This window comes from Oreochromis niloticus, linkage group LG16 (assembly GCF_001858045.2).
Source record: "Oreochromis niloticus isolate F11D_XX linkage group LG16, O_niloticus_UMD_NMBU, whole genome shotgun sequence".
NCBI lineage: Eukaryota > Metazoa > Chordata > Actinopteri > Cichliformes > Cichlidae > Oreochromis > Oreochromis niloticus.
The window spans coordinates 26572825-26600213 of NC_031987.2; the positions used below are offsets into that span (position 1 = coordinate 26572825).

The window sequence follows — 27389 nt, forward strand, 5'->3', positions numbered from 1 at the left end:
ACCTCAAGCAGCACTCAGCAGATGTGACACTGGTGGCTTTATTATGAGAAATGGCTAGAAAGTGGCACAGGACCCAAATGTGACACAGTCACAGCTTTGCTGCCTGGACTTCTGCATTTGAAGGACAGCAAACATAAAAAAAATATCACAGATTATTTTTTCTAGGATCAAGGTAAAAGTAAATATGAGGAGCTCACCTCAGAGCTCGGTCTAAGCTGTGGCATGACTTTGAAGGTTTTGTGTTTAGTGTTTGTAGTCCATGGGTCATCCAGGTCTGCTTGGATAAAGTGCTGTTTTTGGGATGCATGCAGTGTAGACCCTTAACAGGCTGATTAATGCCCGTGAGCACAGGCAGTAATACTCTCTCAATCCCAATTTCACTTTAGAGGATTTTCAGAGGGGCAGAGAACTCTTTGGAGAGCCCGCGAGCATTGGTTCATTGCTCCTTTGTTGGTTTTCTTGGAGGGGAGGGCGAGGTGTTTTAAACCAGTGGAAAATGAGCATAAGAAATGGAGGGCAAAGGGTTATTGGTACAAAGTCAAGGTCTATTCAGATTCAAGTACCCTTAACAGAGGCAATTTTACCTTTCTGGATAATTGTGTTTGGGTTGTTCAGAATGCCATATCTGAGTTTGCACTCTGTCGTTATCTGCCTGCTCATCGTCTAACTCACCTCTTCCATGTCTGTTGTCATTATTTTCATTTCCCTATTTTTTTTTTTTTTTTTAAGTCAAAAAGCTATTTTGTTTTTCAGATGCATCAGTGAAAAGTCAGCACATCTTTTCTGGGCATTCTGTAATTCCCTGCTTATTTAAATGTTGGGGTAAATTAGGAATGCCAGTTGAAGTTTTTCTTTTCACGTTTGTTTCTCACAATGGCTCTCACATTGAGTAATTTTATGTTGTTGTTAAAAATGCTGCAGAAACTGGTGATTTGGGTTTAAGAAAATCCATCAACAGTGCCATAAAAATGCCATCTGTTTACATCATTGCTTAAAAGCTGGAGCTCAGTTACACAGCAGCAACTCTGTGCATTTAGGCATGTGGATATGGTCAGCATAACCTGCTGAAGTTCAAACTAAGTATGAGAATGTGGGAGATTTTAGTGACTTTGGATGTTGCTGGTGCCACACAGGCTGGGCTGAGTATTTCAGAAACTACTGATCAACTGAAAAAGGGAAAATATCCAGTGATCGTCAGTTTTCTGGTGGAAGAAAATGCCTTGTTAATGCCAGAGGTCGGAGGAGAATGGCCACATTGATTTGTGCCGATAGGAAGGCTATACAAAACAGCATGTCTGAATGCAAAGTATGTTAAACCTTGAAGCAAATGGACTGAAGCCTCAGAAGAGTGTCATTCCCCAAGTATACGATATGCACAGGTTTACCAAAACTGACAACAGAAGATTGGACAAGTGCTTAAACAATAAATAGGAAACAACAAATGAACATACATGGATCCATCCTGCATCTCCTCAATGGTTCAGACTACTGCTGGCGGTGTGACGGTGTGGTGGATATTTTCTTGGCACTCTTTGGCACCACTTTAACATTATAAGCCTACAAGTATTGTTGCTGACCATGTCCATCATCCATCTTCTGATGACTGCTTCCAGCAGGACTTGAGCTTTGTGTCCTGTGTCCCAAAACTTCTTTAGCATGACGATGAGTAACCAAAGGCCTCCACAGTCACCAGATTTCAATCCAACAGAGCACCTTTGGAATCTCCGCGTAGAGTCCTGTTAAAGTTTTCTTTTTCACATGAAAGTATACTGCCACTGGGACACACTATTTTAGAGAGATTTATTTCATTGCTTGTTTCACCAAACAGTATAATGCATTGGTTGAAACTCATGGTGCTATAGTATAACATGTCTGGTTGCTACTTGGGACTCCTGCAGTCCAGACTGCAGTCTTATCCACAGAAGACCTGGGTCATTATAAAGCAAAGAAATATGATAAAAGAGGAAAACTGAACTGAGCTGCTGATATCCTGATACAGCAAATAGCCTATAATTTAAAAAGAAGAGCTAATACAGTTATGCAGCAAAGTGAGCTTAATTAAAATATAAAAAAATCTCAGTTTTGTCCTTGGATTCTTTTTATTAATTTATTATTGTAAATATAGCATAACATTCTGTTTTTGTTTTCATTTTACACTTTTTTGTATTTTTGGAAACAAAGCTTGGCCACAAGAGCATTAGTGAGGTTCAACACTAAATCCAGGGGAAAAAATGCACTGATATGTGTGATTAATTGCAGGCACTGGGGATCACAGATAATAATCTCTCTTTCATTTCTCAGGCAGTTCTTAAAACTACACTTTTCATGCAATTGCCGGGGGACAAAATCACGCTTTAATTAAATTGGGAAACCTGTTCTACAGAAATATATTTTCAAACTGATCACAGTTCTCAGGAATGCATGAACTCGGACTTGAAATCTATAATGATGTCAACCAGAGAAAGAGCCAATCGCGACTGACGCATTTAAATGCCGAGAATGTGTTTGCGCGTCTGTTTAGACCGTGTCACTGCAAATGACGGCACCGCCTTCTCCGCACCTGACATTTTCTCCACTAAACACTCACCTAGACCTGTGGCTATTCATCATCTTGTCAGCACCAGTAGACATCCATCATCCACTTTCACTGTGTGTCTGTAGCTCTCACTTCCTTTCACGCGCACGCGCACAGGGCATGAGGGTAGTGAGGAGGGCCCTTCAGGCTGACACATTAACGGGGCTCCTGGGAGATTGCATGGGTATGTGTGAAGGATGAGTCCGCTAACCATCTCTGTACTGGTGTTTTCATTTCCTCTAGCCAAAGTTCTGTCTGTTTTTTTCTATATTCCAACAGGAAATAGAGGAAAGTGAATAAAATGCTGATGCTGGTGAACGGCCTATTTCAGGCCTGAGTGCGCCACTAAAGCTTGGCAGGGTCTGGATACACCTTATTCATTTTTCATGTTTTAATTTTAGCATAAAATATACTCGGAATCAGATGCCTTGGAGTTGGGCTAATTTGTGATTGTGTTCTCTGGGAAAGCAACTGGAGCAAGTGGGGTTCAGAATGAAAAAAGGAACAGTGTCTAACAAAGATAATGAGCTCATGAATATTCTGCAGTAGGACTGCATTTACTCATCTCTACATTGAACTGTAAACAGTATTTAGAAGTGTTTTGTTATCTGCAGTATGTTTTCCTTTACATGTGCACAGATTTAAACAAAAAGTAATGTCATTTAAGGGAATTTGTTGAAGTCAAGTATTCTCAAATATAAATGAGTTCCAGGAAGTTTTTACTGACACAAGAGTGATTCAGTTGGAAGGACCAGAGTCATGGCTTCATCACAAAACGTCTATGACTGAATTATGCAAAGCACCATCTATAAAAGATTTTTTTTTTTTTTTTTTTTTTGGAAGAAGTTCTGCAGGATAGATGAAGTTTAAAATGAGCTGTTTGGCCACAATCCCCAAAGGAGTGTTTGGGCAGTAAAAAGGTGCAGCATTTGATGAACACAGCACCTCGCCAACTGTTAAGCAGCAGGGCGTAAATATTACGCTATGGAGTGTGTGGCTGCCAGTGGCGCAGGAAATATTACAGGCCTGGAATGAAGATGGATTCCACTAAGTTCATTCGAGAAAGTAAAAATGGAAATAGACTGGCTTCTTCTGAGCCGAAACTTACTTAAAAGTCCATCAAGTCCATTAGAAATCTTGCAGCGCGAAGACACCAGCAGTGACGGCAACAAGCTCTCGGCGCACATCCACATGAGGTAAAGAGACCTCACACAGAAATCCTTTAAACCGAAAGTATTATAAAAGTACTGACTGAGAAAGGTACCCAGACTTTTGCTCATGGTATAATCTGTGCATGTGTGTTATCATGTGAGGCATTTTTTAGTATTTTGGAAGATGTTTGTATGTTTGTCCCCAAACAGAAAATTTACAGGTGTCTCTCGCTCTCGCTCTCTCTCTCGGTGTGTGTGTGTGTGTGTGTTAAGTATAAGTTAATAATGTGTCAAACTTGTTGTTATATTCCTTAAAAGGCTTTGTTTGATTGCTTTTAGACAAGTAGACAAGTAAATGACGGTTAAAAAAAGATAGACACTGACTCTTTTGTCTATTTAAGATTTTAATGTGAATTTCTTCAGTTTTACTCGTAATATAAAATCAGCTTAGATTTGGCACAAGGTATTTCAAAAAAATATTCGTGATATTTAAAAAATGTAACAAAACATATAATAAAGGAATATTTTATAATTTTTTTTTTATTTTATTATTATTTATTTTTTAGTCCGTGACGCCGGTGAGGTTGTGTTTACCCACAATGCACAGCGAAACAGCCACGTAAACGTAAACCATCGTAGCATCAGCGCTGCCTGCGGCTTGCCTAGCTGCCTCAGCTTCCTGTATAGCTACACCTTCCAGATGTGCAGATGATGCAGCACACATTTCCCAGGTATTATATTATTGCTCTGGGTTGCGGATGTGCTAACTAACTAGCTGTTAATCGCCGCGCTGATTAAGCTAAGGTTGAAGTTCAGTGCTGTTGGTGAACACGCTAATAGTTAGCTGCTAACCTTTGCTAGCTGGTTAAACTGTCCTGTAGATTGTAAAGTCTTGTTTCCACACAAGATAAATTGATCGCTAACACCACCGGCAAACGTTAAAAACAACGTGTAACGTCAGGTAATTTACCAGTTTATTGTTCGCACATGTAAACATAGCCAACCCTTAGCTAATTAAACACTGCTCTTAAAGTTGGGATTAAAGTAGCCGAAAGGTGAGACAGTTTGTCTCCGCAATCTAGTGTCGCTGCCTTTTTGAGTTAATCCAGGACTTAACGTTGTACTCGCGCCTTTTATTTGAGGTGTCTTGAAGTTCTGAGTTGTTTCGCTTTTTTCTCTGGGTGCAGTGAAAGCACCTAAAAGCCTCAGCTCGACTCCTCATAACGCCCCTTCATTCAGTCCGTGGAGCTGTCCATGGTTCTCACATGATGTTTATTGATTACAGAACATTTACGTGAAGGCAATAGTTAAGTAGAAGAAACCTTTAGTAATCTGCAAGTTAAAAGTGAAACATCCAACAACACCAGAGATACAGGTCATTTAAAAACTCTGTGTGCAACAACAGAAAATAAAGTAAAACAAGAGCATTCAAATAGTTTAAAAATGGCCTCCAACTCATTCATGATTTTAGTAGTATGACAGGAAATTAGAAATTTTGCCTTGTCTCACATTGGTCCTTACCAGTTCCATATTAACTGAAAATGTAATCACTATCTAGGTTGAGCCCACTTATGGTAAAATTTCATGTAACCTTTTTGACTAAGTTTCCTAACAAGCAGACAAACTTGACCAATTACAGTGGAGTGAATTAAATGAGTGCACTTTCAAGCAGTACAGTAGATAGAGGAAGAAAAATGTGCTTTTTGTTTAGAAAGTCAGTGACTAATGAGACAACATTTCACCAGTCTAGTGCTTTTAGTCTTTCTACAGGGTGCTGAATGTGCATCCAGATAGGAGTAAGTGAAATTCCCAGTGAAGAGGATGCTATAGGCTCACCTCAGTTTCCTGTGGCTCAGACATCAGAAAGGCAGCCAAGCTCAGTCAGATTTCTGCCAACAATCTTCGTCCATAGTTTGACTCTCTCCACGGTTTGTTTTTGTTAATCAAGGTAAAGTAACGAAACTGGCAGATGTATTGCAAAGGAGATGAAAATGACCTGACGTGTGCTGCCGCCAAAACCTGTATTTAAATCATGTCCACAACTTGAGAGGCTCCAAAGGCAACCTAAGCTCATGAATGTATAATTAACCATTTCCTAAATCTTCTGTGCTGGTGCAAGATCACCAAAGGCCCCAAAATCAATTAGAATACGCTTAAAATGAGATTTTTACTAAATAACTTAACATGTAATGAAACTTGCTTTTATGCTTTTAGCAAGTCATGTTTTGGTAGTGATTGAATTTGGTAACAAACGGACTGCAAACGAATAAACATTTCATCTTGAGGCGCTGCTTTAATTTTGAAAAAATGTCTGTTTATAATCTTCTTCCGTGTGTTGTATTTTGAAATTTTTTGGCATCCCCCCCTGGAAGTACTCACACTCTCCCTCTATGCTGCTTTTGTATTACACACAAGTAGATGGCTGCTTTAAAATATTTATTATATAGTTTATCTCCACGCACGACACTTGGTGTTGATATTGTTTCTAAGTGCTGTGATAAAAGCATATAGAAGATATTCTCCGTTTTGTTTGTCTTTTCATCCGACCTTGGTCTGGTTTTGAAGGTAGTTCTTAGTTGTGGTACCTGACACTTCGCTGATTCTGCTCACGTCACGGATCCTGAGGACTTGTCAGTCAAGCAGGAAGGAAATTGACCGGAATTCAAATCACATGCAGGAGGACAAACGCGGAAAGTGTCCTGCTAATGCACATTCTCAGCTTCTCAGTAGATACCAGTGATCGGGGATTTTGAATGCTAAAAAAATTCGTTAGTTAAAAAATATATATATATAAATAACTAATTTCACTGTTGTAGCTTGAGTACTAAAACAAACTGTTAAATATTTCATGTTCGGATAGATGAGTGTGCAGACATTATCCATTAAGCAGTCAAGTGAGGTTAGAGGTCACCACAGTAATCTATATTATCCTGAGAGGAAAATAATCAGTGTCTGAGTGCTCGGTGTTTGTTATTAAACCTCCCAAAACATTATACATTTACAAAAACCTGATATTTGAGAATTTAATAAGAAACTGATTTTTTTTTGCCCTTTGTAGAGTGATTAATGGAAAGCAATGCTGTGACCAAAGACTGAGTTGCAACTTAATATCATTTTTCATTGTTTTTTTTACTGAAGTATTAGTCATTTAGTCTAAATTGTCATGAAATCTATAAAGAATGTGAGAGCTTTGTCAACACATCAAAATCCCAAGTTCTTCCTCATTTCCTTGCTGCACTCACAGATCTGTGCCATCTCCCTCGTTTGCAGGCCTTCAGTGAGACTGCCAGAGCTGTAAGATGTCGATGGTGTTGTTTGCCTCTGTGGTCCGAGTCGGGGACGGCCTGCCTCTCTCAGCATCCACTGATTATGAGCAGGACAAAGAGCTTCAGGAAACAAAGAGGCTCCTCAAAGGTCTCTCCAAGAAACTCGGCCAGTTTCCTGACCGCTGCACACTTAGGACTGGACCATACAACGTCAAGTAGGTCTTTACTCTTAGCGAAATATCCAGTTATTCTCCTCTGTTAAATGTTAAATAGCTCTTGGTATTAACACATTTCAAATGGGCCGTTTTGGTGTATAAAAGGTCTGTTTGGCTTGAGTAAATATAATATTAGTATAAAGGGTTAGGGTAGTTTTTCCTTGGATTTAGACTAAAATGTCTTTTGGAGAAGGGCCGAATTATTCGAGCATTTTTAAGCATCTGCATTCACTCAGTGCATCTTCAATTCCAGGTATAAAACCAAAATCTAGACAATGCATTTTTAATGACCCCTGGGTGCTGAAATAGCCTGCTGTTGACAGTTTTACTACTTTCTTCCTGACCCCTCTAACACACATGTGGTTAAAGAAAATACAGAAAAAGCTTTTAAATTTGAGCGATTTGACAGCTCGGGCTTCATTTGAGGTGTCAGACAGTTTCTAAAAGCTCTGCTTGTGCTTAGGGAATGGCTTTGAAACTCTCTCAAGCATTGTTTGTTAAAAGCTAATTAGTCTTATTACGACAGAGGACGTGACCTTAGAGAACCTCACCGCCAGCCATCAATGGGCCGGCTATACCTTTCAACAACCACAGAGTCTCCTTTTGATACGTCTCTTTAATCAGCGAGAGCCCGAAGCTTCTGAAGAGTGCGGACGTCTAAAGGCTGCTGAAGGTCAAAATGAAAGAGGCGGCGTTTAAAGTCACCAGTTAATCTGTCCTGTGATATTCCCGGTTCTTCAGTGGCCCTTGTCATGTCTGTAATTATTTGTGTGTTGTGAAAGCTAGATGAAATTCTTTTTTCAGCAGATTTAATCCAGTCGGTTTTAGAACATAGGCTCTCTTGTTTAATGCCCCAAGTTTTACTCAGTGATTTAGAAAATGCACATTACTGGAAGCAATTTAGGGAGTAGTTTACTTCTGTAATATTTGAACATACTCACACTGTAAGTCACAGTTATGAATCATCAGTTATACCGTGGGATTTAATCCAGTTTTATTTTACCTGTTACCCACAGTGGAGTTATGATTTATTTTCTAATATTCGGTGAGGTTTTATAGGCACAGTCAGGCGGCTCCGAGACAGATATTGGTAAACGTATTTGTCCACAGGTTTATTGTAAAGCACATTGCAACGTCTCCTTTGGAAAGGCACTATACAGCACTTACAGGTTCAATTCTGGTAGTACATTATTGCAGTGTTTATTATATATGCACCAGCAGCTTGTGAAACTAAAGGGCACAATAAAAATTCATCCATCAATTCGAATTGTGGGTAAGGGGCCCGCCTCCCTCCCAACCTTAAATGTGAGACAGTTGCCTCAATTCCTGATGCGTATGTATGCGGCTACTCAGTGACGTGCCGGTATCAGATTGACTCTCATCCCTCAGATGTCGTCAACACCGGGAGTTTTTCTTTCCATGATAATCATCATATTAGTCTCAACTCTTTGTTGACATTCAGGTTTCATATCCATTCAGATGTGCTCCGAGCTATTCTGGTAATGTGAACGTCTTTGTGTTTGGGGAATTTAATTTGCACTTAGTGTATCAATTAACACTGCAAGGCCAGCAGATAGTTGTTTCTGCAGAGCTGGATTTGGATGCGAGTGTAGCCATTGTGTTAAATTAACTGTGAAAGTGTGGCATTGAAGCAGAGATGCGCTTAAATTGTGTTTGCTCTGTGTTTAGAGCTGCAACCTGCAAAAGTCAGAAATGCCTTTGTGTCCCTGGATATAGCTTTGTGTCCTAATTACAGATTCCCAGGGTTTCTGTCGAGAGGAAGAGTGGCGCGCTGCATTAGAGCAATAATATTTGTGTTTGTGTGTTTCAGTTTTACGAGCTCGCTGGGCGTTGGATACCTGATGGTATGCACTGCAAGTTATCCCAATGTTTTGGCCTTCTGCTTCCTGGATGAGCTACAGAAGGAGTTTATTGTCACCTATGACACCAAACGGATCAACAGTGCCATGCGGCCCTACTCCTTCATCGAATTTGGTGAGTCCGTGGAACTGTGCGTTTCAGCCAAAACGACCACGTGGGAAATATGATGTCAGCTTTTCAAATTAAAATGGGTGGCATGTCTGATGGTACCTATCAGATGTAAAATTGGCCTCATTCTTTACAATATTCAGTTTTTAAAGTTTCTCCTGGGTAGTGCACAAATTTTACAATACGGGGTCACAGTCAGTAAATTTCAGATACAAAAAAGAGAGTTTGATGGCCTGGGACTAGTCAAAAAGTATTTTATGCTAGTTGATTGGATAGTTAATCTACCAAACCTACTTGTGACTTCACCTGTGAAACACAAACACTACATCAGTCATCGTTACCTAAAAGTTTTTTTTCTTGCTGTCCTTTTAAAGAGGCTTTTGAGGACGGGCCTTCCATATTACTCCCAATTACAACAACAAAAAAAACACAATGCAAAACCGATTTAGCAGCATACATCTGAGTAAAAATATGTTGTTTTTTTACTTGCACTGAATCTTTAGTTCTTTTTAAATCTTTTTTTTATTTATTATTTAGATTAATTTTTTTAAAAGCAACATTTTCACTTGAATTTTAACTGTTGCTTTCTGAATTAAAAAAAAACAAAAAACCCCACACACACATGTAACAAGTAGTGGTGTGTCAGAAACTGCTTTCTCGTTGACTAGTGACTTGTCAATCCCAGGCATCAGTATCCTTGATAATCCTCTATTTGAAATATAGAATGATTAAGATTTATAAATTCAGTTTAAAACTCATCAGGAAAGTATTCACAGAGGTCAACTCAGAATGACGTCTTCCCATCGATTTCTACAGGACATCTTTTTGCAGCCACAGCTACAGCTGGCTGGCCTTCAGTTAGCATACACATTTAAAGCACTTTTAAATTGGCTTCATTTTTCTTAATTGGACGATTGACCTAAGTCCACATTTTATACTGTGGTCTACACACAAACATTGAAGAGTTAAGAAGTGGAGCTGTTATACAGACAAAGTACTCAAGTGAAGGGAAAAAAAACAATTTTCCATCATTTCCACAGCAGCACTTGTTACTGTGATAGTGGGTAAAATGTTGACTAATAAAATCCTGTTTAAAGCACTCAGAGACCGCAACTCCCCCTGAAGACTAAGGTCTTTACTAAAACATTTTCCAAATTCGTGTGATTTTGACCTTTGACCTATGACCTTTAAGCATTACATACTAAAGTGGTGTAGTTTGTTATCTTTACCCATATGATTGGAGCAGAATGGGCTGTAAACTATGGCTTCTATAAGCTGTAAAAAACTTGAGAATTTAAGATAGATTCATGCTGTGTGTGATTTTGCAAACCTTTGTGGCATCATTGTGATGTCGTGTGTTGCACAGCTGCCCCCATGCCCTTTCATATCATATATTACTCTGTGGTTTCATGATTTTATTTTTCTCAACTTTGACCTTGAACACTAAGAACAAAGGTCAGGGACAGAAGCATAGCCAACCTGAGTATTCATGCCCCCCAGGTATATCTTGGTACGTTGTAAAGTTTGAAGATGGCCCGTAAAACATTTTGTGAAAAAATGTTCTCACCAAAATTAAATGAGCTCGAGCTGTTATTGGTATCAACCATCAAACAAAGTTTGAAAATGATATTTTGACAACTGTGGATGCGAGACAACTAACAAATAGACAGACAAACAAACAAAACTGATTACATAGTCTCCTCCATCGGGGGAGGGGGACTTAAATATGATCTTATCCACCGATGTTTGAGTTGCACAGAGACAAAACACATAAACTGTCAGCTCAGTTTGTTATGATCTTTAAATTTGGCCACTTTGCTGCAGGCTGCCAGGAGCTGTCCTACTTTCTGTCACAGTCATACCTGCAGGACGCAGGGGTGAGTCTAAAGGGCAGCATGGAGCCTACTCAACTAGATTTATTTCAGAGCTTTGGTAACAGTATTTTACAGATGTAAATAAACATAAAGACATGAATAAACCATTTTAAATATAATTAATAGACTAATAGACTAGGTTTACATATAAAACATTGTTTTTGTGGACAGTAAAACTGAGCCACTGGCCCAGCGTATGAAATAGCATTTTTGTTATGTAATTTGTGATATGCAGTGTTTCTGTGTCTATTGTTGAACGAAAATGTTGTTTTTGTTTATTCAGAAATCATTTTACAGTTAAACGACTTTGCTTCCACATTAACAGCATCTTGCTGTGTCACACAAAGGGTGCATTTGGTTCTCCCCGGCTTTGCTCTTTGTATTATTAATCAGCTCTTTGTTGTGCTGACTGTTCTCCCTCAGACACCTTCATCCAGAAGACCAAACAGCGCTACAATAACCCTCGTTCCCTGTCCACCAAGATCAACCTGGCTGACATGCAGACAGAGATCAAGCTGCGACCGCCCTACCAGCTCTCCCCTGAGGACCTGCGGGCTATCAATGGATTCTCAGTGCACGCACCTTCAAAGTACAAGGGCATAGGTAGGACATAAGCTGCACACGTATGCGTGCAAAGTATGAGAGAGGCTTGTAATTAACTTAAATACGTACAGCATTTAAAGATGCATTTATTCATGTGCATAAATATATACACAGGGTGTGCATGCACATTAAATTTAGATATTTAATCTTATTATTTTTATCATTATTTCATTCTTAACATTGATGGTACTGACCACAAGACTGTGACATGATGTACATAGTTGCTTTTCTCTCAAAATGTTCCTGGAAAAGGAAAACAGGAAGTGCTACATGGCTCTAAAGACTTTCAAAGCAGACTCTGATGAAGACTTCAAGTTGATATGCGTTGCTCTGTTTTGCTTGCTTATTTCAACCTAAACAAAATGCCTCAGGAAGCATCTGTTTTTTATCCTTTATCGAGGTTTTTTGGACAAATCAGAAATATTAAGCAGAGTTCCAGAGCTTTCAGCAAGTACTACACCCCTGCCATGAACGGACGTTTTTATGTGGTAAACACATTTCCCTGGACCCAGGGCCTCTCCAAAGGATCCTAGTCCCTTTTGCTTTTTGAGCTGTTTGTTCACGCCTCTTTTGCCTATATTAAAATGTATTAATATGCAGTTCAGAACCAAAATGATTCCTCATTGCTGTATTTTCATGTATCTTCAGTGGATTAACAAAGACATTTCTTAATTACAGAGTCTCATTTAAGTCCTAAATGTTGAAATATTTATTGAAAGAAAAAAACAAAACATCTGCAGCAGAAGTCATTCAGCTGCTTAAATTTGAAATGGTTACTTTCTGGTAGGTTATAAAGGGAAGAGGAAACGCTGAGTATCAGAGAGACTGTGTGTGATGAGATATTCCTTTTCAAAATGAATCCATTCCGCTGTTGCTTCGTCGTAGCGCAGACCCTGTGCTCTTTACATCGTCCAGAAAAACAACCCCTTTCGGGCTCACTGTCACACCTCAGTTGCCCCAAGCTAAGCGATGCCACCTCGGGTCACTTGGAGCTGTTGTGTTTCCCCCTGACATCCGAGAGAGCAGCTCTCCACGCTCTGCTCACTCTCCACATACCTTCCAGTGTCTTGTTTTTCTGAGAACATAAATCATTTTATCCTGAGGGATGAAGTATGCTAATCTGATAATAGTGACGCATTAATTCTTTTACCGCACGAATGTTTTGAAAGTGAGATTTGAAAACAGCACATTCTTGGCTTATCTTTGCCATTCAGGGATTTATTCCCTTTGTCCTGCACATAATAGCTTTTATATGTATATACATATATATAAATGAAATTTTGTCAAATCTAGTTGCTTTGTTGTACTTCGGAAAGCAGATTTAGCTGAGACCTGCGTCCTTGTTCTCTTGCAGCTCCCACGCAGATGTTGGAGCCGGTGACTCTCCCGGGCATCGTATCCTGTGTGCTGAGCATCCTCTGTGGAGGGCTGAACCTGCTGCGAGGGGTCCACGCTATAGAGAGCATACTGCAGGTGAGGGCATACTAGAAACAGCTTTCAGATTCAGTTTCTCTTAAAGGGAAATGAACGCTCAATGCAAGCCTTGTTCTAGTTTGATACTTTTGGCTGTCAGTTTTATTTGTAGCAAGAAACTTAGAGGACGAATGAATTCCCGAGGGCTGGGAAAAGCAATCAGGTAGTCAGGAAACGCAGACTTTAAAGGTAGTGTGACTTATTCTAAAGAGAAAATGATGGCACAGACTTCACTGTAAACATTCATCCCAGTTTACTAACGAGCTGCCCAGTTCAACTTTGACGTCATGAGCCACTAATATCTCCTCACTAACACTAACTGATTACTGATTATGGTCTGTTTGGGCTCACGTCACTACCACATGCCTGCCATTGTGTCCCTTGATAGAGCACCTGTCACATCATACTCTATGAACTAGATTAGATCACAGTACATGAAATCCATAAATAAAGCTACCTGGACATGTTCTTGTCATATTGGTTTCTTTATTTGTCCCTACATGAATGACTAGCGCTTAAAAAAACAACAAAAAACCCCCAAGCATTTTCTCTGTGTCTGCAGAATGATGATGATGAAGACTTTAATTACGTGATTGCCTTCTTCCTCGGCACAGCGGCCTGTCTGTATCAGGTAAGTGATAGTCTGCGGTAAGGGGAGCCCATCACTGGCTGACTAACAGCCCTGCACTTTATAGCTCAGCAGCTTGTCAGCTGCACATTAGCAAAAGCTCAGTGCCTTTCGGTCCAGTACCTTCTCTAAAAGATTTTGCTCAGCTGTTTTTGTGCAGCTCCTGATACTAAATGGATCACCGCAGACTGGTAGACACAGTGATGGGCACAGAGACATCAAATGGGATTTCTTATGAAAACATCCCCGTCGGTCACGTGGTGTGCGCATCATTCACGCTCTCTGTCTTTCTCCTTTCAGTGCTACCTGTTTGCCTACTTCTCAGTCTGGAGGAACAGCAAGTCCTTCCTGGCCTTTGCACTCATCTGTCTTTCCAACATGTATTTGTACGAACTGAGGAACATCTGGCAGATCCTCTTTCACGTGGCGGTGGGCGCCTTCATGACCCTGCAGATCAGACTGAGGCAACCGCTGGGCAAAGCACCGGACTACAATGTCTGACAAAAAAAGATCTGAAACTCAAAGGACAAATGGACCTGTAGTCTGAAAATACTGGAAACAGAATAGAGACAAAAAAACAAAACAAAAAAACAAGCATCTCGATTCGGTGAGAAAAGCCAAAAGAGATCTCGCAGCAGCGCGGTAGCCCTGTTCAATAAACCCCAGCAGCTGTGAACAGATCTCAGTTTGGACTCTCTGCTGCAGCTTGAATCATTTATGGACCTTACTGGGAAGCCATTGCCCGATAACAATTTTTGACTTCCTTTCAGTGCATCCATCCCGCCTGCAGGATGGATGCAGTTTTGCTCCCTCTGCAAGCACCAAGTTAAGTATCGAAAGCGACGCCACTCACTGCCAAATGCATCGGCTAAACAATCACATGGACTTCAGTTCAGTTTTCAGCTTCCATGTAAACCCACTGGTACTTCATCAGGTGCACGACTGGTTTCAGTCATGGTTTAAAACTATGCAACGCTGCCTTCTGCATGTGTGTGCGTCCTCATTTCAGTCGTATCTTATTTCGTAAGTGTTTGTCATCGTTTAGACCATTCTGCTTATTTATTTACTGACTGATTTCTCTGACGAAGAATTCTAAAGATTTTATGAATTTTGCTTTGTGATCGTTCCACTTTTATGTACACTTGTGTCTTTTTTTAGTCACAAAGTAGCTCCTGTTTCAGTCGACGCAAACAGGCTGTTTGCATTCGTACCCTACTTCCTCGCCTACACAGCCTCAAGCATATGCCAGTGTCAAGTGACTGTGTTAATAAACAGGTCTGTGTTGGCAGCGGTATAGATGCATAGCTGCGTTGTCAAAGCCAGAGGCGGCCTGTATCATCTGAACAGCCTCTGGCCTGTTTTTTTTATTTCCCCCCTCCCACTGAGCCCCTCAGTTCAGACTTGGCTGCCATTTCTAAAAACAAAAACAAGAAGGAAAAAAACAAAAACTCATCTTTCACATTTAGCCTGTATATTGGCAGTGTTCACATTTAACATGATTATCACACAAAGATGCCATATTTGTCGTCATTGGGGATTTATGGCGTGATTTCCCGGCGTTCCTGCATCATCCCGACAACTAACAGCAAACAAAACAAGAAGGGGAGAGAATTGAGTCGTGTTTTTCTTTTTTCTCCCCACTCTCCATGAGCAGCTTCACAGTCGTGCCAAGGCTGTCATGACGTCTTAATTTTTTAATTTACATTTTTTATTTATTTTGGATGATCCCTGTCTCACTGGAAGAAGTGAAAATGAATCAGAGCATACGCGTACGCAGCTTTGCTTCCACGTCCATCTGGCATCTGCACTATTGTTCTGTCCGGAGACTGCTGTAACACTTCATTCTCGTGTGATTCATCATCTGAATGTTCTCTGCTTTCCAGCATCGGGTGCCACACCTACATGACCTAATAGCTCCTTTTTTTCTTTTTCCTTTTTACCCTACGGCTCAGACTTGATTGGAACTGAAATGTGATTCGCAAACTTCTAGATTGTTCAAATGTTTTCCACAGCAGTTACAGTAAACGTGTTGTGTGGGTGTGTGCTGTAAAATAGGAAACTTGAAAGTCAAGGATTTAAGTAATCCAAGTGTGGAACATGAATGTGATCATTTACAGGTCTCTAAATGGAATTTGCTAATCTAAACTTCGAATTTATTCAATTTGACACTAGAGAGTGGAAGGAGTCCCCCTGTTATGATTAGAATACAAAAACCTGTTAAAGTTATGAAATGTGGAAAAGATTGATTTGATTTGATAAATGTGTTGGAACGGTAGTTTTAAGCCAGTCTTAGTAGCTTCATATTGGCCATTTTTTGTGTGTGTGTTGCACGTGCACATCATGATGTGATCTGGTCCTCAGTTTGAAACATATCTACTCTGTGAGCATAGCTGTGGAACACTGAACATTAAAAAAACATTTCCATTACGATGATATCTTTTTTGTTATCATAGCACTGTCAGTTTCATACCCAATTCAGGGATATCTGGTACATGTTGCAGTAATTGTGAAGACAAAAATCACTTTTTTTTTTAAGAATTGCAAAAAACAAAAAAGCAGTTTCTCCACGACCGGGGATGCTTCTCCTGAGCAGGAAGTGCTCCCATTTTCACAGATATGTGCTGCCTGACCTGCACAAATTTGAACTTGAATGTCAGCGTGGTGATAATGTGATTGTAGCAACGCTCACATAGTTAGAGGCCAACAGGTTGGCTGTTCAAAAAGGTCACATTCATTAAGTCTGGAGGTTTTGTTTGCACCAACATGCGTTTGAATTCCCCGGAGAAAAGCAGAGGAAACACTGTTGTTCCTGCAGCTGCTGCGTTACAGTCGACGACGATTCCTATTTTATCCGAGCGTGCTCAGTTTAAATTGGGAGGCTTCAGTTTTGATTACAGTCTAGCACTGCTATGTAAATGCACAGCAGGAGTGACCAAGATCTTAACTGATTCCTATTGGAGGTAATAGCCACTGATTTGACTTATAAATACAGATATTAATGCCGTGACGGATAATGTAACGGGCAGAGCGTTAATCAGGAGATTAGCATTTTTCCTCCTTGTCCTCCATCATATAAACAATAATCAGTAATAATAAAAAAGAAGACAAAGGACCTCATGCATAAAGCATGTCATGCAGTGCTCCTGCCATCTGTTGGTGAGCTACGTGAACATGTCAAATGACTCCCAGGTTTGAGTGCAGTTAAAACAGAGGAGACACCTGAGATTTCCACACATTTAAACAAACCTTTTGTTTATAGATTTTGGCTTTGTGCTGCTGAAAGAGGGAAAGGTCTTCCTCAACCTGTGATATTTTAGACAATGCACCGTGCACCTTTCCCAAGCTAAAGCGTGTCCACATACATTTGGTCACTTTTGTTTCTTATTCTAACTGTAGCTTTGGTATTGTGCGAGCGTGCCAAATCGACAGCTTGCGCAAAGTAAACACCAGCATCAGTCTAAATCCATAAGAGACCTGACAGCACAGCAGAACATGAAGAACAAGAATCAGATCTTAGGGTACCTGTGAAACCTCTCAGCAGTTTATTTTACTATAAAAAACAGCATAATGTTTAGCATGGCAACAAAAACAATCCACAGTTTTGTCTCTGAAGCCATTTGTGTCACAGACACGGCCACCTCGTGTCAAATGAAAAGCGAATGAGAATGCTGTACTTTGTAAAGATGGATCCACTCGGGCACCTCATAGCTACGCCCCTCATCTCTGGTCTGTGCCTCTCCAAGCCCCTCGTGTTCTCTAATGGCACATTCATGCAGAATGAACAGTAGAAAGAGGGGGGTGACGTGGGTGTAGAATGGCAGTGCATTCAAATGGAATCATATGGAATGACACCTATAGGTTTTAGCAGGGGTGTGTGAAGATAATGGTTGCAGCAGTACAGTACATTAACAAAGATTAAAAAAACAAACAAACAAAAAAACGCCAGAGAAGACCAGTGCAGGTTTTTCCCCTTCATTCCACAGGCTCAGAATCATAGTGCCATTTACTCTTTAAACAGGAATGAAATTCAAAGGATAAGGCTAGTGTTAATATTTTTACTGTCAACAAAATCGCATGAAAAGACCAAATTTCCAGTGGACTAAATTCTGATGTTGTTCAAAAGCAACAATTAGGGAGGCAGTTATTCCATATATATAGTCATCATGGGCACTTACTGAGCGTCGAATTAAAATAATGTAATAGAGTGAAACAAGTCTAACTTGTTTAATAAATTGTTTCATTTGCATGTGTTACTCCATGATGAAATATTAGTGCTAACTAACTGTTTCTCTCCTCCTGACTTAAAAAAAAAAAAATAGAAATATTGTTTAATCTTTTAAGTTGGACTTTTGTAATTACATTTATTGCTGGGACTGCCAACAATATCGGACTCCCTCTTAAACATTTATAGTTTCCTAAAAACTGAAAATCTGCCCACTGAGTTGTAGAAGGGCTCTGATTGGCTGGAATTTGACAACACATTTCTGTTAGTTTAAGTAATCTTTTTAAGTTCAACTATCCATTTATTAATATTTTTGTAATGGAAAGTGTCCAGATTAATTAATTTCTGACAGCAGTTTAAAATTAATACATTTATTAATATGCAGGATTTAAATAGAACCTGAGGCTAGTTATTCAGATAGAAGTCCATAGACTCCAGTTCATTTTGAGTCCACTTAATACATACAACATCGCAGTGAAGTAAATACTGATCTGCATAGCATACCAAATATGTTTTAAATAACTTCACGCACAAATTCAGTTTGTTTTCACAAGATGCAAGTGGAGAGAATATTGCAGGCATTACTTTAAATGTTAATTTTGCTCTTTTCATGAGATCAGTTGACAGTTATAATAATACGACTCTATATAAAATATGGACATAGCTTAGCTGCACAAGTCTGAAAATAGAAGCCAATGCAGTTTAAGTGCCTTAAACATGCATTTGAAAGCCAGCAGGGGGCGACTCCTCTGATTACTAAAACAAGTTTGATTTTTCTGGAAGAAGAAATCTGGACGGACACCCACTAGGCTCCAGTTATCTATGACCTCTGTAAGCGTTTTCCTAATTAGTTTGTCTTGATTGCTAGCTCCAAGTGTTTAAATACAGCATGATATTGACTATTGACTGTCAAATAAGAGAACAAAGCAGAGCATTATTTAGGGTGTCTTCCTTGCGATTGACAAGTAGCTACCAGATGAGCATGCTGTGTTTCTAAGTCAGATCCACCCCCAGTGACCTCTAAACTGTTAGCTCAAGGCTTAACAATACTTCACAAACCAATGGGTGACGTCACGCATGCCTACGTCCATCTTTTATATACAGTCTTCTAGCCTTATCCTTTAAACTTGGTTCTAAAGCTTCCTGGATTCAGTATTCTCAGGTGAAAACATTTTTCTGTCCATTTACTTATTCCTGTGACAAAACAAACCAAACCGGGTGAAGTATTTGGTAACATCATCATTAAAAATCACTCGAGTCCATGAGACAGCCAGGTCAGTTTGTCTGATGACACGCTGAATAAAGATGTAATACTGAAGAGAACTGCTCTGTTAAGGAAAGAAAACAGCAGATAATTGGGCACATGTCCACATGTGCTTATCTGTCCCTGTCCACAGGATGAGCATCATCACCGTCGTCAGTACAGAGTCCATGTTAAAGGCCTCATCGGAGATCATCGGACATTCATTGGGTCGTACCATCTGATTGAGCGAGCGAGTGGGGAGCTGTGGGAGCAGAGCACAACAAGGTGGACGGCTGAAAGCACTGGAGTGCAAAAAGAAATGGCTTTTGAGCACCAAGGCTGATGCATTTCCGTCCTCTAGTCCGTCATTCAATGTACCGCCTTGCTCGGTTTTAAAACTCGCTTTTCGCTGTGAGAAAAGGGCAAGAAAAGAGGCCATTTGGGGGGCTGAAGCTAAACGGTACATCAGCTGTGACGCAGTGCTAACATCAGGCAACACCAGTGAGGACTTCTGAAATCCCAACATGAATTATACAGTATGTACATCTGAATATGTATAATATATATATTCATGTACAAAATATAGAATCTTAATATATCTCATAGGGTTTGTGTTCTGAAGTTAAAATAGAAAATGTTGAAGATTAGAAAAAGCTCTTTGCTGACATCCTCTTTGTTTTATGTGTTTGTGAATATATACATATATATATATATATATATATGTGTATATATATATATATATATATATGCAGTTGATACTACTGAGGTTGTGATATTGCACATCTGGCGGGAAGCTTTCTGTAAACACTGTGCAGCGTTTTCTTTCTGTTATAAAAGGAAATTCATATAATCTCAGAAAACCCGGTTACCTGTAGGACACACGCTTCAGCAATAAAGACCATCTCCTCCATGAATCTCTTAGTTACCGATGTGATTAGATAATGACGCAAGGACGGATAGTGCTGCAGTGCTGGCTTAGTGTCCATACTTGAGAGATTTATACCTGCATCACAACATGGACCAAAGGTTTTACAAACCATACGTGAAATTCTGTACATACACATAAAACTGTCTGTGTTTTACATGTACATACTGTATATACTTCAGCAGGAGCAAGGCAGAGCGAAAGAGAAGAGGTAATGCAGCTTATGTCCTCCCGCAGATTTGTCCAAAAACCCATCGGAAAATTACGGCTGATTGAAGCAAATCAAATTTCTTATTGACCATTTTTCCTTCAGGACCCAGACTCGCACAGCTGGCCAACAATCTGTCTTTATGCTCTGACTGGACATCTTTGGTCTCAACGGCTGATTCGTAGCAAGGCTTCTCCGACTCATCGGCTCCCCCACAGGCTTGGCGTTGGGATGAAAATTTTCCTCATCCTTTATGGCCTCAGGTTTGAGAAGGGTTCAGTGCTGTGAGAAAAGGTCAATCTCAGTCCACCCTAAGCCCGCTTTTTATGTCGTAAGGCATGTAACCCCCTATGTGTCTGTCACTTAGTGTGGGTTAACTGCTGGAAGGTCCACTGGTGAGAAAGTAGGTCATCATCTCTCCTTTGCCCTTGACTGTGACCACTCCTCTGTATTCCAGTGTGTAGTTATAAGAGCTCAGTACCTGGTGCAGTTCTGGGGTCACCTGAAGGCAGATGGAGAATGGAATATTTAGTTACCTGGTAAGCATTTTTTGAGATTTATCATTATTTTGCTAATAACTCCCAGTGATCAATGATTTGACAACTTGAAAGTCAAACATGCTGTGTCCTTGATTAAAATGGAGTTTAATGCAACCATAATTTCTACAAAGAATAACTTTCAGTCAAGTTGAACCCAGTTTAATTTGACTACAGTGCTGTCTTAAACTCTTTATATTTTGCTACGAAAATTGGAAATAATCAATAATGTTGAGATCAGGAATCTGGGGAGGCCAATCCATGTCTCAATATCAAACGTGCTCAAGGATAATATTTTACATTGATTCTTAGCTGTTTTTTAATGCTTAAACAATTCATAGCTCAGTGTTATGAACTTAACAGAGAAAACTTCCTCTGGTCAGATACAAGGACTCATCTGAAAGTGAGTGAAAAATTAGCCAATGTCCAACGATAAATGTTGGAAGACCTTCAGACAGCTTGGAAAATTACGAAACATGCAAGAAAGTCTGGCTCCTTGGAAACAACTCCTGTGAGAATGCTACTATGCGAGTAACCAAGAGGAAGGGGTTACAGGAAGAGGGCGTGGGAGTGCAAGAGCAGCTGGCCCTCCGCCGATTACCAAGGCTACTTGGAGTACATCTAGAAGATGCGAAATGCAGCTACCGTCACTGAAACTGATGATCACCATGGCAGCAGTGATACCTGAGGCCTTGGAAACTGTGAAGCAAAGACTCACATCCTTGGCCAGCCACTTGAAGAGGTATACCAGAGAGCTAGAAGGCAGGAGAATAAACCAGCTGTACTCCACTGAACCATTCAAGGGAGAAGGACACAACCCATAACGGCAATGCTCAGTGGCTAGTGGCTCTAAGAGCAGACCACAGCGTTCTTCCTAAAAAGGATCCAGGATCCATGGCAGTGACAGACATCCAAGAAAAGGTCCAGTAAGAAGCACCAGGCTCTAACATGATTCATGCCTACTGGCTGAAGAAGCTGACTGCACTGATGAAGCAGTCCTAGATGACACAACAAACATCCATGAGTACATCAGGAAGATGGCCACAACTGACCGCATGCTTAGTGAATACCTCAGGAAGCAGAAATACGAGAAAGAAGAGGAGCAAGAAGAAAAAACATCATGGAAGGACAGCCCCCTGCACGGTATGTACCATCGGCAGATAGAGGAAGTTGCTTATATCAAGTAATCCTACCAGTGGCTGGACAAAGCTGGACTATCTTTCATTCCGGAGGCTCTAATCATGGCAGCACAGGAACAAACTCTGATCCATAGAGGCTGGGGTCTACCACACCAGGCAAGACCCTGAGACAATCCAGCACATAACAGCAGGTTGCAAGGTGCTAGCAGGCAGGGCATACATGGAACGCCATAACCAAGTGGTCGACAAAGTATACAGGAACATCTGTGCCGAGTATGGACTGGAAGTCCCAAGGTCAAAATGGGAGACGTCCTCTAGGGTGGTCGAGAATGACCGAGCTAAGATCCTGTGGGATCTCCCCGGCCTCTGGTAGAGGACTCGCGCTTGAAGGATAAAGACCGCCCACAGGGGCGAGAGGGGAATTATATATATAGTTTATGCACACATCTTGTGATCTGTAAATCACCAATGGAATGTGTAATCAGTTCTCTGTGTTGTTCTTCCTGAATTAGTGGTAATAAGAAACACATCTGACGCCATAATTCTGTCAATAAAATTTTGTATTAGCTCTCTTATGCCTTTTCACCTGATTATAGTCATTGGCTCGTTGAGTTTGGCTACCTCCACTGGGAAATATTCTATTATTAGAGTTTTAATACGAGTTTCCAACAAAAACAACTGAAGAAGTTACAGAAATGTTACAAAAATGAAACTCATAACTTTACTAATAAAATGCTGCTTGGAGCCATTTGGTGTTCATTAGGAAGCAGCAGCTCATATTTTCTCTTTTGTCACTTTTTCCTGCAAAAAGGTGGACTGTAAAGATATTAGATGAAATTAAAGAATTCAATCTTAGCTTTGATTTATTAGCTTTGAATTATTAAGCTTTAACGATTGAATATCTGATAGACTAAAACCAGTAGGGCCATTTTTAATGATCATTCTTCATTACCTTGAATAGACTCCTTTTTCCCTGCATTCAGTCGTCAGATAAGTGTGGTTTTACTGAGCTTATGCACACTGGATGAATTTCTAATTTTTCACCAAAATAGACTGAAGGAGGTGGGAGGGAAGGAGTTCAGAATAATTTACTGATGGAATGCAAATTTTATAGTTGATTTTAAATAACTTATTGATTATCTGAGTACACAAAATCATCAGTGTGAATTTAAATGACGGGACATATAAAATGCTGCTCTGGCAGCATTACCTGGATTCTCTCTGGTACACCTGTGCTGTCCATGCGACTCGCCACATTTACAGTGTTCCCCCAGATGTCGTACTGAGGTTTCCTGGCCCCGATCACCCCAGCCACCACCGGGCCGATGTTAAGACCTAGGACAAAAAATTAAAATAGAATAATTAAAACTGACAAACAGAGGTGGAGGTTAAGAGATATGATGTATATATCCTACAAAATACTAAAATCAGATCTCAGAATGTAAATAATTTCCCTGGATTTTCATTTTTTTTCAATTTGGAAACTGGTTCTTTAGTTCCAAATTGGCAAATGAGTTACTTTTACTTGAGCTGCAGTCAACAACAGTCTTACACTCTGCAAAAAAAAGTGCATTCCTGCACCCTTTTTCTTTCCTGCTACTCACCTATTTTCATCTTGAAGTTGTTAAAGGAGTGTTCATTGATGTATTTCATCTGGTCCATCAGCCTCATGGCGTAGTCAGCGAGAGCACGGATGTGTGACCGCCCGACCTTGTCATACGTGGAGTCATTGAGGCCGGAGGCTGCCATGTATGTGGAGCCGATAGTCTTGATCTTCTCCAGCTGGCGGAACTGATCCTCACTGATGATCTAAGGATAGCAGAACGGAAGGTTTGTTCTATCAGTGGCTATATTTAGCAGAGTTTTGGGTCCGTTGGATTCAATAGTAACCAAATAAACACAGCAATCAGCAATTGGATGTTATCAGAGCCGTTGTTCTGTATTCATATACCCAGACAGCTTCCAACTGGAATAGTTCAGATCTTACCTCATCAAAGTCGGCGATGATTTCATTAAGCAGTCGCAGGCACTCCACTCCCTCGTTGTTGGCCTCCAACTCTACGTAGAACTCGGAAAAGTTACTAATAGAGGCAAACATAACTGCAACACACTCGCACGACTGGTAGTAGAGCTCATCGTTCCGACGTTCCCGCTGCAGGAAGTGAGCAGCCACGTCTTTGGGAAGGATGTTGTGGAGCAGACGGCGGTTGTAGGCCTGCAATTCCTCCATCTCCTCCTTTTCCTCTGTGGCCTTGTGATGAGTTAGAGAAGAGGATTAAAGATTAATACTTCATTTACAACTGGATGGATTTTTTATGACATTTGGCACAGATATTGAAGATGCCAAGAAGATGAATGCTAATGAATTTGGTGGCCCCCTAACATACTATCTCGCTCCACCAGCAGCATTCAGTAATATATCCTGACATGCTAATTACCACTAAGTTGTTATTTTTTAAAGAAGGATCAGGAAAAAATCCTTTTACCTATCACTAAATGCAGTTTTCTTTACTTTGTTTTGGTATCTCAGCCTCACAAAACTGCAAATGGAGCTTGAGACTCACAGCCTTGTTTTTTACTAACCATTGGTGACAGCAGTGAGCTGGAAAATAGAGAGCCCTCCAGCAGCTTTTTTAAATAAGTTTTTTATCCACTTGACTGGATTAGCAACTACAAGCAGAACAGCCTGCTTCACAACCTTCAAAAAATGTCAAAGAAGCCATGAACATCCCTTAAGGAATGTTCTTATTGTCAAATTGATACTGTACTGAATATTATTTGGTTATTATACGCACACACATACACACACACATATAGACACACACAACCTCCGAAATGTTTGTACTTTCTCAAATAAGACCAAAAAGTTTCTTACCAACAGAATTAGGTAAACTACTTCAGTGCTTACTGGTGGAGCAATATTCATGATAGAGGATGCACACTTTTCAGAGTCACGTTTTATACTAATCTAGATACACCCAAGTACATGCTTACAATTACGAGTGTAACCAATTTTACCAAGCCAATAAAACACACTTGATTACTGAGATTAAGATCATCAATCATTGTCAGCAAGTGTGAACACCTCTATGAAAGCAGAGGTTTTGGCAGTTTGTTGGTCCTGAGCAGTCAGGTGTGTGTTAACACAATGCTCCAGTCTTCCCAGAGTATCCAAGAAATCTACTTACCATTCTTATTATCCATTAGAGTCCCTAATTTCATTTTTGATTTCTTTCATAGCCAGTTCAATATTTTAACACTAATGTTAAGTCTCCATGGTGTATTTTTCAACCTGTTATTCAGATTTACAGTTAGATGAATAATATTATGATCAGAAATATCTCATGTTGAGCACTTGTTCACCCTGTATGTGTCTACATGGGAGCACAGTCTAGGTTTGCAAGGCTGCATCTGACCAAAATGCACATCGCCACCTCATTTCAGCTACCAAGCATGGTAGCGGTGGTGTTAATTGGGCTTCTTTTGCATCCACAGGACCTGGATCGACCATGAACTCCTCTGTACGCTAAAGTACTGGAGAGTCAAATGTGAGTCCATTTGTCCAACAACTACAGCTTGGCCAAAGTTACAACAGATGATGATCCACAAAACAGCAATATATCTACAACAGAATGGCTGAAAAAGAAAAGAATCAAAGTGTTGCAATGGCCCAGCTAAAGTCCAGAAGTCAACTCAACTGCAATATACTGTAGAGAGTGGTTGGACTCTTCCTATTGGTCATTTCTACAAAGCTTTAAAATTACAGCGCTTAATTGTTCTCATTGGCTTCTGATACCAGCCTTCACCTTGACAGGCTGTCCGACCCACATTTAAAGTGAATTTGTTGTTTATTCCTATTATCATCCTTTAAAGGAACACAGTGAGACATCATTTGCATTTCCAACAGATCTATGTACAACTGTTGTGTCCATGCCTGTTTAAATATGAATATTTTCCCTGTCATGCTGATGACGATATTCAGGTACTGCCTAGCCTCATCACTTCTCAAATCACCAAACCTTTTCACTTAAAGGAAATAAATGGAAATCCATTTCCTCCTGACAAAGTCTAAATCAACTAAATCAGCTGTTAAATGCCACATTTTAAACCCACTGCAGCTCATTTAAATCATAACATTCTGCATCAAGTGGCAGTTGGGCTTGTTGGCATATTAGCTGTGTTTATTTTCTTTCAATCCCAACATGTTTTTGCATGAAATGAATTTCTTAGCACAAAATAATAACAGTGATTCCCTTCATAAAAATGCAAATTTATGCTAAAAAGCACACCAAATACGTATCTACAAAGTCACATAATGACACTTAACACGGATACCAGGAGGAAAAAAAACCAAAAACACTTTTTAAGCACTCAGAGGCCAATGGAATCATAACTAGGCAAGGGAAAGGGGCAGCAATGCTATAGGTTTTGTTTACTCTTGCTCTCTCACACCAACACACACACAGACACACACACTAACCTGCAGTTTCCACAGGAAGTCAAGCCTTGCTGTTGACTCCACCTGCTGGGCGTGAAGGTACAGGGCAAGGACGAAGACTGTGATCACCACTGGAGTCATGATCTTTAGAGGCACCTTGTCTACTCCACACCTGGAGGTCAGCACATACACATATTAGTATTACAGATCGATTTTATGGCGAGTTACCCAGCTACCACAATCACTGATATATGCAGGTATTACACAGAGTTAAAGATGTACTCTGCAGGAAAATAACATAAAACACAAAAACAAGCTGCCCTCTAAATCTTGGCTAATTAGCGTTAGCATCTGTTTCCAGCAGGTCATTATAGTTCCATTTGTGCCAGTGGAGTGATAATGATGCTGTTAGCGTAAACAGATGTCAGAGACCGCTTTGGGTCCCGCCATCAGTCTCACCTTGTTCCATTCATGGGCTCACTGTGAGGGAGGAACAGAGAAGAGCCGGTGAGCACTTAGAACATCTGCACACCTTCAAAGCTTTAATCATTACAGGCATGAAATGACACATAGATACACACACAGCTGTAATAAAGAGACTCACGTGTTGTTGATGGCATTAGCCATGACCAGCAGGTCCTGGTTGTCAAAGAGGCTCACTTTGGGCACCTCCATGATGAGAAGGTAAAGCAGTTCGATAAAGAGCATGAGGAAGAGCTTACCGATGCTGCTGACCTGCAGGAAGACGGAACAGGCCAGCAGGCTCAGCAGCACGCAGGACGAGAAGTACTGAGGGAGAAAATGCAAAGAGACTATTGTTTAGTGGCCAGGCTTTATATGCTGCAACAGTTCTGACTGAACAAGCCGCATCTGGATGAGTTATAAAACACACGATTAACCCACA

At 40.3% G+C, this 27389-nt stretch overlaps 2 protein-coding genes across 3 annotated transcripts in view; one reads left to right on the forward strand and one right to left on the reverse strand.

Annotated features, from left to right (window-relative positions):
* The first annotated feature begins 4308 nt into the window (after positions 1-4308).
* Positions 4309-15919, forward strand: sec22a (SEC22 homolog A, vesicle trafficking protein). Its single transcript, XM_013277356.3, has 7 exons — positions 4309-4457; positions 6997-7207; positions 9039-9202; positions 11494-11673; positions 13028-13146; positions 13709-13777; positions 14075-15919. Exons 2-7 carry the CDS (start codon positions 7026-7028, stop codon positions 14273-14275), a joined length of 915 nt encoding a protein of 304 aa, XP_013132810.1. The 5' UTR covers positions 4309-4457; positions 6997-7025; the 3' UTR covers positions 14276-15919.
* A 1374-nt stretch (positions 15920-17293) lies between these two features.
* adcy5 (adenylate cyclase 5) overlaps positions 17294-27389 on the reverse strand; it is a 95221-nt gene continuing 85125 nt past the window's right edge. For both annotated transcript variants that reach the window (XM_013277357.3, XM_013277358.2), the window contains exons 15-21: positions 27090-27274; positions 26945-26965; positions 26528-26657; positions 24035-24298; positions 23652-23856; positions 23258-23382; positions 17294-20874 (exon numbers count right to left, since the gene is read on the reverse strand). In XM_013277357.3, the coding sequence (XP_013132811.1) occupies positions 20746-20874; positions 23258-23382; positions 23652-23856; positions 24035-24298; positions 26528-26657; positions 26945-26965; positions 27090-27274 (1059 nt within the window). In that variant the 3' untranslated portion in view covers positions 17294-20745. The remainder of the gene's footprint in view (positions 20875-23257; positions 23383-23651; positions 23857-24034; positions 24299-26527; positions 26658-26944; positions 26966-27089; positions 27275-27389) is intronic.